Here is a 16,168-nt window from a genome sequence, read left to right as displayed (position 1 = left end):
AAACACATCCTTAGAAATATGTGGTTCTTATTTTATCAATGCGTTATAATTTTAATTTTTACATAAACTATATAACAAGATCATTTGCTACCATATGTATAAAGCTAGGTAGCGCTATGTCGTAATTTATATAAAATTAAGAAAACTTTCTATTTCAAAGTCAGAATCAGACAATCGAGATTTTACAGGTCTAAAGCACCTGAGAATAGCCCAAACCCCTCAATAAAAAAGGGTAGTTGAGGGTATGGGGATTGTAAGCAATGTGAGCTGTTGCACACATCGCTAGCAATGTACTATTGTCAAGTCATTCTGAGTATTCTGGAATAAAAGAATCATTGTAACTCCCAACGACGCTGAGAGTAGACAATGATTCTTTTTCAGTGGTACTTACGCAAAACTTAACATATGCCCATATCTCAAGTTAGACGATTATTAGTAATGTGGATTGATGACCCATTGTAGTAATGTACCATGTCAGGTTGACATCTATGTGAGTCCCCCTGGAAACCATCGTGATAAATTCCTGATGAAATTGGCTAAGTGACCTAAGCTCATATTCAACTTATAATCCTCCGCTGGTGCCCCGTTAGAGTAGACGAGTGCACAACTCCGTTATCATTATTAAATATGGGTAGTTACAAATTAGTAGGCGGGCAACACTGAGATCTTATAATTAATTAACATTAAAACCAAATAGTGAGATCTAGGTTACAAATTGTAAAATAAATTATTAAATATATGATGTTATTCTCTCTTATATAGGATGCTAGCCTCAGTTATTGAATTAATAATCTCATGTTTATGACTATCTATATTATTGTTTATAAACATTAATAATGTAGGTAAACATGTTTAGAACATAATTATGACTTAATTGTAATATTTAATATAAACAAATTGTAAATTGAATAAATTAGTAAAAAATTAAAATATTAGTCTCATTCGAGCTGTAAGCTATCACACATACATATTTTTCGTGCGTATGGAATCCGTATGACACAGACATACAAAAAATTAAAACGTACAACCAATCAAGGTACACTTTACATTAGTACTAGCTACCCGGCTCCGCACGGGTGTACATATATACTTTCCTCTTGAATCACTATATCTATTGCTAAATACTGCATTAAAATCCGTTGCGTAGTTTAAAAGATCTAAGCGAACAGACAGCGGAAGCTACTTCTTTTTATATTATGTAAAGATGATGCGGTTGACATACATACAAATAATTAAAAGGTAAAACCAAGAAAAGTAGACTTTGTATACATACGACTTTGTACAATCGTATTTGTACAAGGTGCATGCGTAGGCACCTCTGTCATACCAACATCAGCCACCATGCCGTATGGCTATGCATTGTAATTATATGTATGTTGTGTTGAACTCAATTTATAATATATAATTGTAAATATTCTACATGTGTGTGTGCGTAATGTGCTTTATCATCACTGAGCAATGGTGTGATATGTACATTTATCAATTAATATGTAATTATTAAAGCTAAAAATTAACTAATTTGACTAATTTTGATGAACAATATACATTGTAATATATTACACTTTGTAATATCAGTCACAATACACTATCTAAAGCTGCACTAGACATATTTATTTATATATTTTGGTAATTAATTGATATATCATTAATTTTCAATATATTCTACTAGATAACCGCAGCCCTGTCTGTGTGAATTGTAGTAACAAACCTATGTGTTAATCAAGGATATGAACTAGTGTATCAAATTTCCATGCACTCATCCATCCTGATAAAGTTATCATTTATTATATTAATAGTACATTCACTAATTATATGTAGGAATGTAATTAATTACTGGTATATACATTCAGCTGTTAAACTGCCACATATTCAGACTACATGCTTCGCGCTCCCGTAACTAGCGCACGCATCTTTATAATTACTCGCATTGAACGCTACAAAATAATCATCATGTATAAACCTCACTATGTTCTCTATAGAACATAAGTACGTCTTGTAAATTTTAACATCATCTATGGGATCAACAACTTTCATAACAATATTGTGACGGGACTTACAGAAACTTAGCTGATTCGTTACGTCTTCGCCGTTGTACACTACGCGAAAGTAGAAATCCTGCGCGACCGCTTTTCTCTTTGTAAACTTGAATTCATCCCGAAGATCCTTCTTTCTGTACACCTCGAAGATCATTCTAGAAGCATACTGAACATTGTAATGTTGATAGTTATTTAAACCTAATGCCAAAATCAAAGCTTGCAATGTTTTGTCGTGGCCCGAGTACACGACGAACTTTGGTTTGTTTTCGGAGATCATTCTTATTATATTTTGTACTATATTATGGATTAAACCATAAGCGACGAGCAACCCTCGCTTCCTGTTATGAACATTCTTGATTTCCTGCCGATAGCTCCACTCAAGATACGCGAATAAAGACATAACATGTTCTTTCTTGATGCAAAAGTCTTCTGTGTTTTCTGGCGTGGGTTCCCGATAGTCCTCATCAAAATCTGTGTCCATTCTTGCATCGTTTGGAAAGTTGAAATCAGCGTCGAGATTTTTCTTCACTATCACAACATCGTCGTATGTGTCAGCGTTATCTATATACCGTTGCTGATAATACAATAATTTCTCCCTTTCCATTTGTGCGTCGAAATCTAACGGCGCCTTTTGTTTGTCTTTACTGTCATAGTACTTGCCTATTATATCTTTCGCTTTCCGTCCTATTTCATTGTTGAAGTCTAATTGATTGTTAATATAGTCCAATTCCATATTGAGTGTGTCTATATCGACATCTAGAAGACTTCTAAGAGGAATAGTATCTGCTCGTAGTTTCTTGTGACCTTTAATGAGGAGTTTAGATTTATGCGTCTTGCTGGGCATTTCTGAGCATGGTAAGGGAGCATCGTGGCACATGTACGCCAAGAGAGCATCACGTACTACGTCAGCGTCAGTGTGCTCCTGAGATTCGAAGAGTACTTTGGACAGCTTGTTGACTAGCTCTTTAATGGCGGGATGGGATTCGAGTCTGTCTTTAGATTGAGACTTTATTTTCCTGAAATTAGAAGTTTTTATATCATTATGGCAGATGACTAGCCTTAATTAATTGCATGTATTACATTGATGTATCTAGGTAACTGTGTACTATAAACAACACCAAATTTCTTGCGATACTGACTTGTTAAGATGATGGTGCGCTGCGCATGCGCAGTCTCTGAAGCAGAAGGCTACGCTGTGCGCCTCCCTGGCGGCGGCCGCCCACGCTCCGGGCCCCGCCCCCGCCCCCGCCCCCGCCCCCGTGGCCGCCCCCGCCCCCGCCCCCCCTCCGCCGCCCGCGCCCCACGCGCCCCACGCGAGCGCCACCAGCGACTGGAACGTCCGCCGGTACCGAGTGCTATACCACACCGCGCGACCTATACATGTATCACATAATTGTAACATATGGATGATCATAATCAGATGATAGCCTCGGTGGCCCAGCTCAGAGGATTAACACACTAACTTACGGTGGTGGGTTTGATTCCTCACACGATCCAAACATTTCTATACATTCATAAGTATGATTGTTTGTCTTAGTCTGGACTTTATATGTATATTAAAAAGCGTTTTTAAGTATTTCTAACAGTTGTCTAGTGCCTATATCTATCTAATAATAACAAATCTTATTATCATAGTCATAAGCCTTATGGCAGATAGTAAGAGAAAAAAAGACAACATATTGACGGATTTTTTTTCTTTTTTTACAGGTAGATGAAAAATCTGTTTCTCATATTGTACAAGAGTTATGTTTATCGATGACCGTGGGTTCAGTTCCCGCACAATGTAAATATTTGTATTTATGGGTATGTCTGTTATACGGGTATTTTTATACGTATATTCTTGTCTATGTACGTCTTTGTAGATAAAAAAATATGTCTAACATCAACTATATAAGATCTTTAGTTTGGGACTAGATGGCGTGAAAATTTACCCGTAGTAATTAATTACTGCTTATAACTGTACATAATATTAATAATTTGATAATTTAACTCACCTGAGTCTTTTTTTCCAGGCACATCCAAATTATGAAGGTCCAATTTTTCACTATATGCTTCCTTTAGTATATTGCCTGTTAAAATAATATATCAAATAAAATGTGAACTAATTGTCCCAAGAGGAAAAAAAATGGAATATAATAATTTTAAAACCTTCATACATACAATTACATAAGAGATATCCAGAAATTACATAACACGATGTAATTTCTGGATATCTCTTATGTAATTGTATGTATGAAGGTTTTAAAATTACTATATTCCATTTTTTTTCCTCACATTTCCGTTTACTTCCATTTCCTTCACATTCACAGTCTCTTAAGGATGGGACAACAAAGTATTACATTGTGTGACAAGCGGTGAGTTTTAAATTCAGTGACGTCATATTTAAAAATCCAATATATCTGTATATATACAATATATTGTAACACGAAATTTAAACTATTAACGGAAAACTTAAAAAAAAATCTACTGGTTTATGGGTGTAATGCAAAATATGTGAAGTTTGAAAACTAATGAATTCGTATGACATGATTTAAGCATGGCCACTGATCAAGTTAATATTACAAATTCAACATTTATATAAAAATACTCATTTTTGCAACCTGCCTGAGCCTGCTAGGCTCCTACCAAATTTGGTTGGCTGGCAGGGAGGAAACACGAGCGGTGAACGTGAGTGTTGATGTACGTCGGCAAAGGGGTCCCTTAAACTGGGAACTTCCTAGGAACTGCTCAGGGTTTCTCTCTCTGCCACACGATGGACCCGGCACCCACACGGTGAATCCATGATAATATAATATAATAGCCCCATTGCTAGCAACGTACCATGTCAGGTTGGCCTCCACGCGGTTCCTCCTGGTAACCATCGTGACAAATTACTGGTGAATTATACCATGGCGAGCTAACTAACCTGACCTTGTGCTCATCTTATCATCCTTCACTGTAGGCAGCTAGTCTAAACCACGGCACGCGCACGGGCGGTTGCACCTTTCCACTATCAACCATACAAATATCCATGGAATGCTAAGGAAAGTTAAGGAAGTTTGTCTCATTATTTATGTGAAAATACTTCAGATCAGTATTCTACCTAAGTTTATGTGAGCTACACATGATACTGACCAACAGTGAGCATCTGCAGGAGGCCTCGCGGTGTGAGCTGTCCGAGGGCGCAGCGCGTGGCGCGGTGGCGGCCCGGCAGCGACGGGAAGTTGTGGAACGGGCCCGGACCCGACACCCACCACGCGCGCCCGCCGACACTAGCGTTCGCCACAAACTGCTCGTAACTGAAACACAATATACGGCATTATTTATTTATTTATTTAATTAATTCACACATATTATAAATACATATACTAACATACATAAGAAATAATAATAAAATATGAAAAATAAAATTGTCTCTATGGTGATGGCATGACGACGGCATTGCCATAGCGCCGATAGACCACCCCTTCGGCCAGTAGTCCTCCTTCATGAAGGTGGGCAGCATATTATAAAGGGCCACGAACGCTTTGAAGTATTCCAACTGTGTCACCCTCAATGTCAGGTTGCTTTTAGTGGATGTAGTCAACAATGTTTGGTAGCATAGTGTAGGCGGGATAGGTACATTTCACGGCACGTAACAAGAAGTTGGGCCCTGTCAGTGCTGTACCACAATGGTTTCGATTGACCCTCTTTGTGCGCCTCTTCTTTTGTACCGTGACAAAACCGTCAGTTATGTAGTTATAAAGTCAGTAGTGAGACTAATATTATAAACACGAAAGTATGTCTGGATGGATGGATGTTTGTTACTCTTTCACGCAAAATGTACTGAAGTTATTTTAATGAATCTAGACAATAATATATAGCGGTAGATTAAAAAAATTTTTATGACTATTCAAAAGTGCTTAAATTAAGTTTATTTGAATAAATGATTTTCTATTCTATACTACCAATAAGTTATAAATTTAAAGCGAGTGAAATTGCAGGCACAGCTAGTAAATATTAAAAGTATATTTTTAATTTCATAATATGTTTTATGTAATTGTAGAGAAAGATTTAGCCCACCTGATTATTAACTATTAACCGTCACCTATGAAAATAAAGAACACTATGGACATCATGTTGTCCCATTATATTCTTAATTGTCATTCTCGATCAGGTCAGGATCGATAAGTAATAAGCAACAATATATTATTTTACCGCTATAAATCACATTTTTAACTAAAATATAGCTTTCGAAGCCTACTAATTAGCAGCAAATATTACGGCAAAGTTACCTATATAGATACCTAAGAATATCCTGAAGATATTTTTGGGTATTTCTTCCTGTGCAGAAAGCAAACTTTGAAAAAGGGTGAGCACAATAGGTCTAGGTTATTGTGCTTCAGGCAATAGACTACACCCCTCATAAAAAAAAACATACACAGATGACTTTGTATAAAGTCTAATTTAACAGGTCTTCAGCTATTTTTTTTAAAATAATAATATAGATTTTTATTTTTGTAACAATGGCCCATTTGTTAGTTTTATTTTTAATCTAATGTTAATAAAGTTCTTACTCATCTAGTAATACATTTATAGTCGTTACAAATTTTTAGACCTACTTTAAAGTAACAAACCTTTTAAGTAATGGTGAAACGGGTGGGGTATCACAAGGCAACTTGTCACCACTCTTGAGATGAGTCAGAGGTCCTCTATCACCATGTCGGGTGACTACAAGGACACCCTGCAGGAGCCAAGTGTCACTGTCCACCACACCTGGAAACCATGAAAACAATAACAAACCCTATACTATCTGAGTAGTAGGCATTCTTTTTCATAATTGGCATTGTTTGTAGTTTGTTACATTGTATACATTTTTATGATAAATTTAATTAAATTAAACGTTTTTATTGAAGAGTATAGTGGAAATAAGAATGAATGGTCATTTCAATAAGACAAAACTTTTAATTGTATTATCTAATGTGTACTGCGAACTACAAGCACATTTTGCAGCCCAAGTCACTCCTAAAGCACCATAATATATTCCTGGTATCTATCTATGCCAAGTCCGTTATATTCTTATATTTATTATTGATATTGTGAAACCTATCATTAGCTACCTATACTGTTGGTTCCTATACCTATATTGTGTGTGCTGTTGATTTCAAAATAAATGAATAAATAAATAAAGACCATCTTGAAATGAACATCTCTTGATCATGTCTATAAAGTTCACTACACACACATGTCTAACAAAGACAAAGACAGATTACAATGATTTAAATTTATTATTAATTTTATATTTTAATGATATATTGAAATGAATGCAATGAAAATATGTTCACTAATATCATCCCATTGAAAATTCTGTACAATTACAAGTTTTGTCTTCATCACATTTCTATTACTACAGACTAGTTGTATGATACACAGTTTGTTGATACATACCTTCAGATCCTCTCACAATGCTGTCAGGTGGAGTACAAACTCTGAGGTACAGCTTACGGAATTTGGAGTCACTTTTTGATATGTATTCATTTTGTACATTTTTTTTAACAATTACTACTTCCTCACCAGCAGACATGTATTTGTACATTACTGTAAAATAATCGTTTTAAATTTTAATACAAGTAAATACTAATATTATAAATATATCTTACACTATATTAATATTAGAGAGAGGATTTTGTCATAAAAATAATGTAGTAATTATTTAATAGTACAATATTATGTGGGTATGTTACTGTTTTTATTATATAATTATCTCATTAAAATAAAGCAGTTTGAGAATGATCTAGCATTTTACTAGAAATAATATTAGGGACCATACGCACCAATTTATGAAAGCATTCTAAAGCTATATGGGCTTTATATATGTTAATATATACAAAACTGACAAAAATGTACCCTGGCGAATCTTGGACTAGCCACTGGATGAATGTTTTTGTTTTTTGTTTCTACTTAAATCTAAAAATATAATCAAACAATGTGAATGCTACGCGTTTATTATTTTTTACAGTACATTGCGTGGGTTCATAATCATCACATGATTGTGACTAAAAAATTCTTACATACCTGTGATAAGGAAGAATATCCAAATGCTCATGCCTAGGTAACAGTAAAAAGCTCGGTGATGAAAGGAAAACTTCATCATTTCTGTTATTATTTTACTTCTATTACCTGTTAATGTTATTGACATTTTTATTCATTTATATATTAACGAAATTTAATTAACCGTAGTCTAAAATCATTACTGATTACTACATTTTTTTGGACTGCAATCATTATTAAGATTTGGAAATAGTAGCTTGTTTCAATACCGACCACAATAATACAAAACAAACAAACAAACAAATATATTAAAATCTACCTCTCTATCATCTGTGATTAAAGACACATAACAAGCACAGACGGACAGTAGAGCAGCGGACAGCACAGAGCAACGAGAAGTTGCCACCACAGATGAGACTAACTATGATTATGACTTTTATTACCACAGAGAAGACAATCAAAATTTTATGACTAAGATGCAGCAGACTGTATTGCTCAATGGACACTATTAAATATCACAACGCTGATATTTGTGAAGAGCATTTACTGCTGTAATAAAAAAAAGCAGTTACCTATTATTTTTCTTATGGCTATATAATGTAATCTGAAAGTACCGAAATAAATGCGTTACCAAACTATAGGGATAACAAAACTCTATAATAAGGATCTCTTATAATTATGTAATATAATATGTAATGTACGCATTATCAGCATATATATAGGTTACAGATATGCTGAGAATAAGCACAAATTTAATAATATACTTAATTTTGACTGTGAAAAACATAATAAATCCTATATGTGATACATTTAGTAAAATACTGCGACTAGTATTTTAATCAAGAAAATATAGGCAGTTCAATTTTAATTATTTCTTGACTTTGATCAGATTTAGATGTGTTGAGTATAGTAAATGTAAACAAATAATTATTAAATCGATTTATTAAAAGTATTTACTATTTTTCTTTACAATTAAAGCTACAAATAAAAAATTATGAAATAAAGAAATTCCTAGGCTAAATTAAAATAAATTTACAACCACACACCATACACATGCATTTAACTATTGAAATATAAAAGTTACAATTATTACACTGTATTCATTATTATTTTCATTTGCTTTCTTTTTCATATTATCAATATATAAACAATATATGATAAATTGTAATCAAATTATTAGCTATTTCAGAGATTGAGATATTATCAATCAATAGATCCTGAACGGAAGCTGGTATATAATACAGCTTGAATACTAACAATTCCCTTTTAAAGTAATAGTTTAGTAATTGTCTACCATTTGATAAATGCAGTAACAAATTATGTCATTATTATATCATATTGTTTACATTCCGTGTGTGAGACACCACTAAAGTACCAAGATAATCACAAGTTGTTACTTTTACTTTTAATAATTTTAAAATAAGTATTGTTAGTGAAAGAATTACATAATACAACAGTCTATCACGCCAATAATACCACCAGACAATAGGCCTGAAATTTTAATTCTATACTTTTCAATAAAATCTAACTGCATGTTTGCACACAATAAATTCATGTAAAATTTTGTATCTTAAATATCTACTTAAACATTGAAATATAAAGTGATCATTGTACACCAGTTGAACCTATTTTATTTTGTGAATGCAACAACTCAAGAAACTCTTGAAGTGACAAATCTTCTTGACAATCTGTATCCAGATCATGTTCTAACTGTGCTTCCAATGAATTGGCCTCAGGGCTAAGCACAATGTTTTCGTCTAAAACAACATGATTCAACCTTGATTTGAGGCTCTGCAGAATCTCTTCCAGCTCCAAACACTTGTTCCGTATTGACGTTCCAAGATCAGACGAGGGGTCAATATCGTCGATAGTCGCGTTTTCGGAGAAAGAATTAGCCGGTGTCCTCGTTCGAGGGGGTTGTATCATTCCAAATAAATTCTCTGCCACTACACTCCCGTTACGAGCAGCATCTGGCGATACGAACTCTGTGAAGTCTGCGAGAATACCGTCGATAATATCCTCTGCGTTTTGTCTTGCGTCAACAACCTCCTCTGGTGTATCAGCGCCACTGTCGTTATTTATCATCTTATTATTTGAATCAAGCTTCATGATTCCTCAGTATCTTACTAAAATATACACAAAATATCGATTTGATGAAAATAAATAATAAATAACAATTTACATTAAATATAGAACTGTTTATGGAAACGAATATGTTCCTTTAGTACATATTTTCAAATTTATTATGAAACCTACAAAGTAAACATAGAATTACTTTGGTACTCAAGAAAATTTATCGAAAGTATTTGGACAATTTACGTACATGTAGTATAATGGAACAAATTAAGTCAGATGATAGCATAAATCACAGAGCACATGCATTGACAGACACTAGACGTCAGTCAGATACAGATAATATTTTGTGACTGAGCTGCAGACGAGTAATTTACGTAATGTTACCTTTATGAATTTAACTTCAACCTTATTTGAAGAGTGCACAGTCAATCAATATTTTTAAACCAAAAGAAATGAATAATTATATTGAATTATAAAATATATATTAAAGTGAATATGATGAATGAAATTTGATACTAAGGTATTCTCTCTATTATACTTTATACATCGTTATTAAGTCTTGAATTCCCCGGTATATTTAAATCTATTTCATCGATGTACAATACACCAAGGCAAATTATTCAATTAAAATTATAAAACATAGAATAAATACGAATTACCTATATGCCCTAACTATATATATAATGAACGTATATAATAAAATTTGTTTGAGATTAACATAATTAAATTTTGCAAAGCGTTGTACTCAAAAGAAATGAAGACATTTGTAGGCATTTTAATTATTCTCATTTGTTACAGAATCGTCGTTGTGGAAAGTAAAGATCGAGGTAAGCTTCTTTGCGTAGTTTTTTCTCTATCTCCTCGCTTTTCATGATCTTCAAAGCCGCTTTGCAGCTGTTATGTGCATGCGCGAAGAAGCAATCTCTGATCGACTGTAAACAAAACATATCTTAGTCTTAGTCATATCATGTGACGACTGTGATACCACTTATGTGTAGCCATTCTTAAGAACTAAGGTGTCATGCCTCTCAATTTCACTGTCTTGTCTCACCCTACACCCGAAACACAACAAAGCACGCTGATTGGCTCCTGAAATAGGTAAGGCACAGACGTAGACACTCACGTAGACGACATAACTTAAACTTATTTACTTTTACTTCGGTTTTGTAATCAAACATGAAACAAATAGCACGAAAGTTAGTTAGTTTTTTTTTAATTAATTGATTAATTTTTTTTTTATAAATGATCTCAGACGAGGTTCGCCTTGACGTGCTCTCAGTCGAAAGTCATACCATTCAACTGGAGTTGACCAACAACCGAATTTCTCCTGGTAGCCTATAAAGACTGGGATCAACAGCTAGAATATTTCTAAAAGAATATCTAACTAGTGGTCACTGAAATTAGCTGAATGATCTTTTTTTATCCACTGGTTGATTATTTCCAATGGATTTTCATTAGCTATATAGTCGGTCTGATATTGTTAAACTCACCTTGAACTCTGCTAACTTGGCGCCTTGGAATTTGGACAGACAGTGCTTGAACAATCTTGTATAATGTTTACGACAGAGGAATATTCGATTCTCGAACTGCCAGTAGTCTCCTTGGGCTGAGCACGAACAGCCACAAACACCGCACACATCCAAGTTGTATGGAACGCATTTTATCTGAAAGTATCTTTATTATCTTTACAAGATTCTTTTGTTTTTCTTTATCTTTACATATAATAAAATCGTGACTAGGCAAAAAACGTCTGCTTGTCTCTTTATCTTTTTGTTCGTGCAACTATTTGTGTGCATCATTCTCTATATATTTCTAATCATAATAAAATTACAATATATTTCTTACCTCGACAGAACATCGAAGGACTTTCTTACCAGAGAAACTATAAGCAAACTTAATTTCCCTTTTTCTGTATTCAGGCCAGTAGTCGCATGGTCTGTAGATTTTTAACATATTTAATACACTTTATGAAATACGGCCTAATCTAGTTATTCTCAAATTAAGCAGGTCGTATGCCGTAGTGTCTCCTTTATTATTTATAGAGATACTGCATTTTTGTATTTTTTTTAAACAGGAGTAACTCCCAGACCAATACTTGGTATTTCATTATACGGGAGTCAAAAGTTAAGTAGTGTGCTAAATCAATAACTGCCAAGATCGTCATTTTATAAGATCATAAAAAAACGTATTAAATGAATTATCTTACGCTGGACAGTCGCTTGCTGTAAATAGAGCTTTTCGTTTCGAGGTAGCGTTAAATGGAGCACAGTTTTGGGGAGTAGGTTTTTTTGGCGGTAGCTCTTTTGGCGGCGGCTGATACTCGTGCTTCGTTTTCCATCGAGAGGACTTTGCCCCTAAACCGTATTTACTATATATCTGTAAAAAATATATCTTAGGACAATTCACACATCACCATCTAGTGCCAAGATAAGAAGAGCTTGCGTTATGGGTACTAAACAACTGATATAAATACATACATACATTCTTTTTGTATATACATAGCAACCAGTCATACTTATGAATACGAATGTCTAAACCGTGCGAGGAACCGAACCCCCGACCATCAAAAGTCAGGCGGTGTGCTAAACCTCTAGACCTCCGAACTACAAAATAATCATTAGGTTCTAACTTTCCTTATCCAGTAACTAATCACAGAATCATCATTTAAAAAAAGTGTACATATATAATACATCAAACAGATTATATTCATTGTCTTCACTCACACATGATTTTCGTAATTTTTACTCATCTCCTCGTCGATGTCACAGTTGGTCATATTAATGTGGCTGAGGGGTAACCTCATAATATGACCTAAACTCCTAGTATGACCTCAGATATTGTACATATAGAAATAATTAAATTAAGAAATGAACAATTTTAATTGCGTTTCACGCTCACCTTTTCATGCTCTCCTTATCATCCGTAACTTTAATTTCATTATTACTGTTTCTTTTTTTTATAATGGATAATTTTAAATTTATTATATAATATTTGAATATATTTATTGAACGAATAAATAATTTAATAAATAGTTTATTCGTTCAATAACGCGTGTGAGTTACAGATAAAATTAATAAATTTGATATAATTGTATTACCCGGTGATTGAGCTCATAAAAAGCGTCACGTTTCTCGTCGTAACTGCCAGGACCCAAGTTAGGTCTTGCTTCACCTGTATTGCGTCTCATAAATGGACTCATGTTGGCTCCTTTCAAGGGCAACACCTCCCGATCTAGTCCAGTGCCAAAACATACGCGGGGAGGTGTTTTCTTCGTTACCACATATTCGAAATCTAGCAGACATGGGGAGAACGTGTGTATATATAATAATAATAACAGCCTAAGATTTGCACACGATTTATTATTATTATAATAATAATTATTATTATTATATATAAGCGGAAGCACTGATCAATCGTAAACACTTATTATTCTGTACCTACGAGTATATGTCAAATCTATATATGTAAAGTACAACGTCGGTACAACTGCAAATTCATTTTACTATAGATGTAGATACCTACAAATTGCTTTTTAATTTTTGATTATTAAATAAAAACTAGCTTGTTTCACATTTATATCACGTAGATGTTTTTACATATATGTATGTATAAATTGGACATGTATATAATTTTGTAATACAATTTTAAATGTCATATATATTTTTAATGCCTTATTTATTAATATTACCGCCGTGGAACGCTTCATGTGTATCAATTATTTGCAGATACCGGCGTTTGTAGGGACGCTGCATGGCTGCTCGTAATCACACACTGACTGGATGCCATCGGACATTTTATTTTGTGCTTTCGTGATCAGTACGGCAATAAAAAATATGACGAATAAGACGATTACATTTTATTGGGGCGCGCGATCGGTGCCGTCTGTAGAGTGTCAATATTACTAAACTTTTTAAGGACTATTTTTTAGATTTAGATATGCAATGCAACCTTCACAGTGATTCCATACGAATTTTTATTACTACTCGCGACTGCGTCTACTCAAATTTTCAGCCTTTATTTCACCTCTTTCATATTATGTTTTTGATAGAAGATAGCGTCCTATGCGTCCTTGCGATACAATCTATTTCAATAGAAGCCGTTTAGTCGTGAAAATGTAAAAAACAAACAGATTGATAGACAAACAGACTTTTTGGCGATTGAGAATAAATTATTTAGATCCGTTATATAGGTATATAAAGTGAAGCATCTTAATTTGTAGAGTTCTTCCCTCATTTTATTATTAAATTGCACGCGTATTTTATAAATGAGAAATTATTTTCATTTTTGGAATATCCACATTACATTCGAACGTTGGGCAACCCGACTGCTGTTCCAAAGTATGGAATAATTTGTGTGCGATAGAAACGAATTCACGAAAAATTGCGAAGGTCATGAAAGAATTAGGTTACAAATATAGGTACATGTAGATGTATATGTAAAATGCATTTTCGATTTTATTCTTACCCAACGTAATATCCCAAGTCATCGTTAATTGTATGAGATTTATATAATTGTTAAATGCACCTTTTCAAATTAAATTCACTGAAAATATATAAATCTTAATCAAATATCTAATGTTCTACAAAAATAAATTATGTTGTAGGTACAATTACATCATTATGAATTATGGTCCGATTTTGGTGATTATTTTACTCACGCGTCAATTTCGTACTGATTTATGGGAAAATTGACTTTTTAGTGGAACGAAATAATAATATTAAATATGCAACAGGCTTATATTTAAGCTTGTCCTACAGATTAAAGTAAGACGAAAAATTAGTAGTTACGAATAGAATGTAAAATCGATTATTCCCTGAAATTGCCTAACGTGTATTGCGTGGGAAATAAAAATGTGCAGAAAGAAAATTGGGCTGTTACCATAGCAGTAGGTACAAATTTTGTATAATGACATATTAGAAACTTTTGTACCGTAAAGAAAAGCCTTTGAATTATATATTTCCGCTTCAATTCTAAAATTATATTATTAATTAAAATTATATTATTATATTATTTTTTAACCAAAATACCAAACATATTTTCGGCTCTTCTGATGGTAAGTGGCTATAGTTGGTATACAAGAACATGACCAGCAATACGGACATTACCTCATCATGTGCTGCCAATGATATCCTTCACGTGTCATCATACCAATAATATAAAAACAATATTTTAAAAAGTTGTCTCCTAATTTTTAATCCATCATGACTTTTTTGCACTCGCACTATTTTCATACTTAGCTGCTACAAACAAGTGCGGACTGCGGTCTTTATGTTAATATATGAACTATCTGCTGATTTTCTCAAATCAGAAAATAATTTATATTATAAACAGTCTTACTCGAAATAATTAACTTCTTTATGCTGTATTGGATCTTATGATCTTCTTAAGAAATAATTATGATATCGCCTGGGATAACTGACGATAAACATAAACACATGCAATATTGTAGTTCATTTCATGGTCAATACCATCTAGGAAACGTATTAGGTTAACTAACATAGGTAGGGGGGAAAGGGGATTAGTTATGTACATTGATTATCTTATTGCTAGCAATGTACTATGTCAGGATGACCTCCACGCCCTGGAATCCATCGTGATAAATTCTTGGTGAATTTGTCACGACTAACTGACCTGACCCCATGCTCATCTTATCATACTCCACTGGTGTCCCGCCAGCATAAACCGTTAGCGCAGGCGGGGAGCACCATTCCATTATCATCAGAAGTAAAAAACAACTAACATAGGTATATACTGTATAACAGGCACCTATATAGAGAGATGTTTAATAAATATGTACCTGTTATAGGTATGAAATATATGCACTTACTTAATATAAGGTTTTTCTAAATAATATGTAATGTTGATTTTAGCCTTTGACATTTTCATTTCTATGCGTTGTCAAAATATAATAAACACTAGTTTTTTTTCGACTACGGCCAAGCAAATAGGAGGGCTACTATAATTTATTGCAAACGCAGTCCATTTATTTTTAAGTTATTTATAACTTCTATTCATTGTTTATTAATACTTGGGAAATCATAAAATTA

At 33.6% G+C, this 16,168-nt stretch overlaps 3 protein-coding genes across 5 annotated transcripts; all 3 read right to left on the bottom strand.

Moving 5' to 3' along the window:
• Positions 1 to 368: 368 nt before the first annotated feature.
• On the bottom strand, positions 369 to 8,396 carry LOC131851222 (uncharacterized). The gene is made up of 7 exons (XM_059201679.1): positions 8,070 to 8,396; positions 7,443 to 7,592; positions 6,632 to 6,770; positions 5,151 to 5,314; positions 4,031 to 4,105; positions 3,176 to 3,410; positions 369 to 3,052 (listed from the first exon to the last, which is right to left on the bottom strand). Exons 1-7 carry the CDS (start codon positions 8,191 to 8,193, stop codon positions 1,870 to 1,872), a joined length of 2,070 nt encoding a protein of 689 aa, XP_059057662.1. The 5' UTR covers positions 8,194 to 8,396; the 3' UTR covers positions 369 to 1,869.
• Positions 8,397 to 8,969: 573 nt separating this feature from the next.
• Positions 8,970 to 10,362, bottom strand: LOC131851300 (uncharacterized). Its single transcript, XM_059201785.1, has one exon. The coding sequence runs from the start codon at positions 10,152 to 10,154 to the stop codon at positions 9,651 to 9,653; it is 504 nt and encodes a 167-aa protein (XP_059057768.1). The 5' UTR covers positions 10,155 to 10,362; the 3' UTR covers positions 8,970 to 9,650.
• A 533-nt stretch (positions 10,363 to 10,895) lies between these two features.
• LOC131851302 (uncharacterized) lies at positions 10,896 to 16,028 on the bottom strand. 3 transcript variants are annotated; one of them, XM_059201788.1, is made up of 7 exons: positions 15,949 to 16,028; positions 14,586 to 14,663; positions 13,219 to 13,412; positions 12,328 to 12,497; positions 11,967 to 12,057; positions 11,612 to 11,785; positions 10,896 to 11,053 (listed from the first exon to the last, which is right to left on the bottom strand). In XM_059201788.1, the coding sequence occupies exons 2-7, from the start codon at positions 14,605 to 14,607 to the stop codon at positions 10,907 to 10,909; spliced, it is 798 nt and encodes a 265-aa protein (XP_059057771.1). In that variant the 5' UTR covers positions 14,608 to 14,663; positions 15,949 to 16,028; the 3' UTR covers positions 10,896 to 10,906. The 3 variants fall into 3 exon arrangements, with proteins under 3 accessions (XP_059057771.1, XP_059057772.1, XP_059057770.1); XM_059201789.1 differs by lacking the exon at positions 15,949 to 16,028 and adding an exon at positions 15,000 to 15,083; XM_059201787.1 differs by lacking the exons at positions 14,586 to 14,663; positions 15,949 to 16,028 and adding an exon at positions 13,810 to 13,879.
• Positions 16,029 to 16,168: the final 140 nt, after the last annotated feature.

This window comes from Achroia grisella, unplaced genomic scaffold (assembly GCF_030625045.1).
Source record: "Achroia grisella isolate CSIRO2021 unplaced genomic scaffold, CSIRO_AGI_Agris_v1 utg782, whole genome shotgun sequence".
Taxonomy (NCBI): Eukaryota; Metazoa; Arthropoda; class Insecta; order Lepidoptera; family Pyralidae; genus Achroia; species Achroia grisella.
Note: the sequence above shows the minus strand (reverse complement) of the source record. Positions and strands in the feature narration are given on the sequence as shown.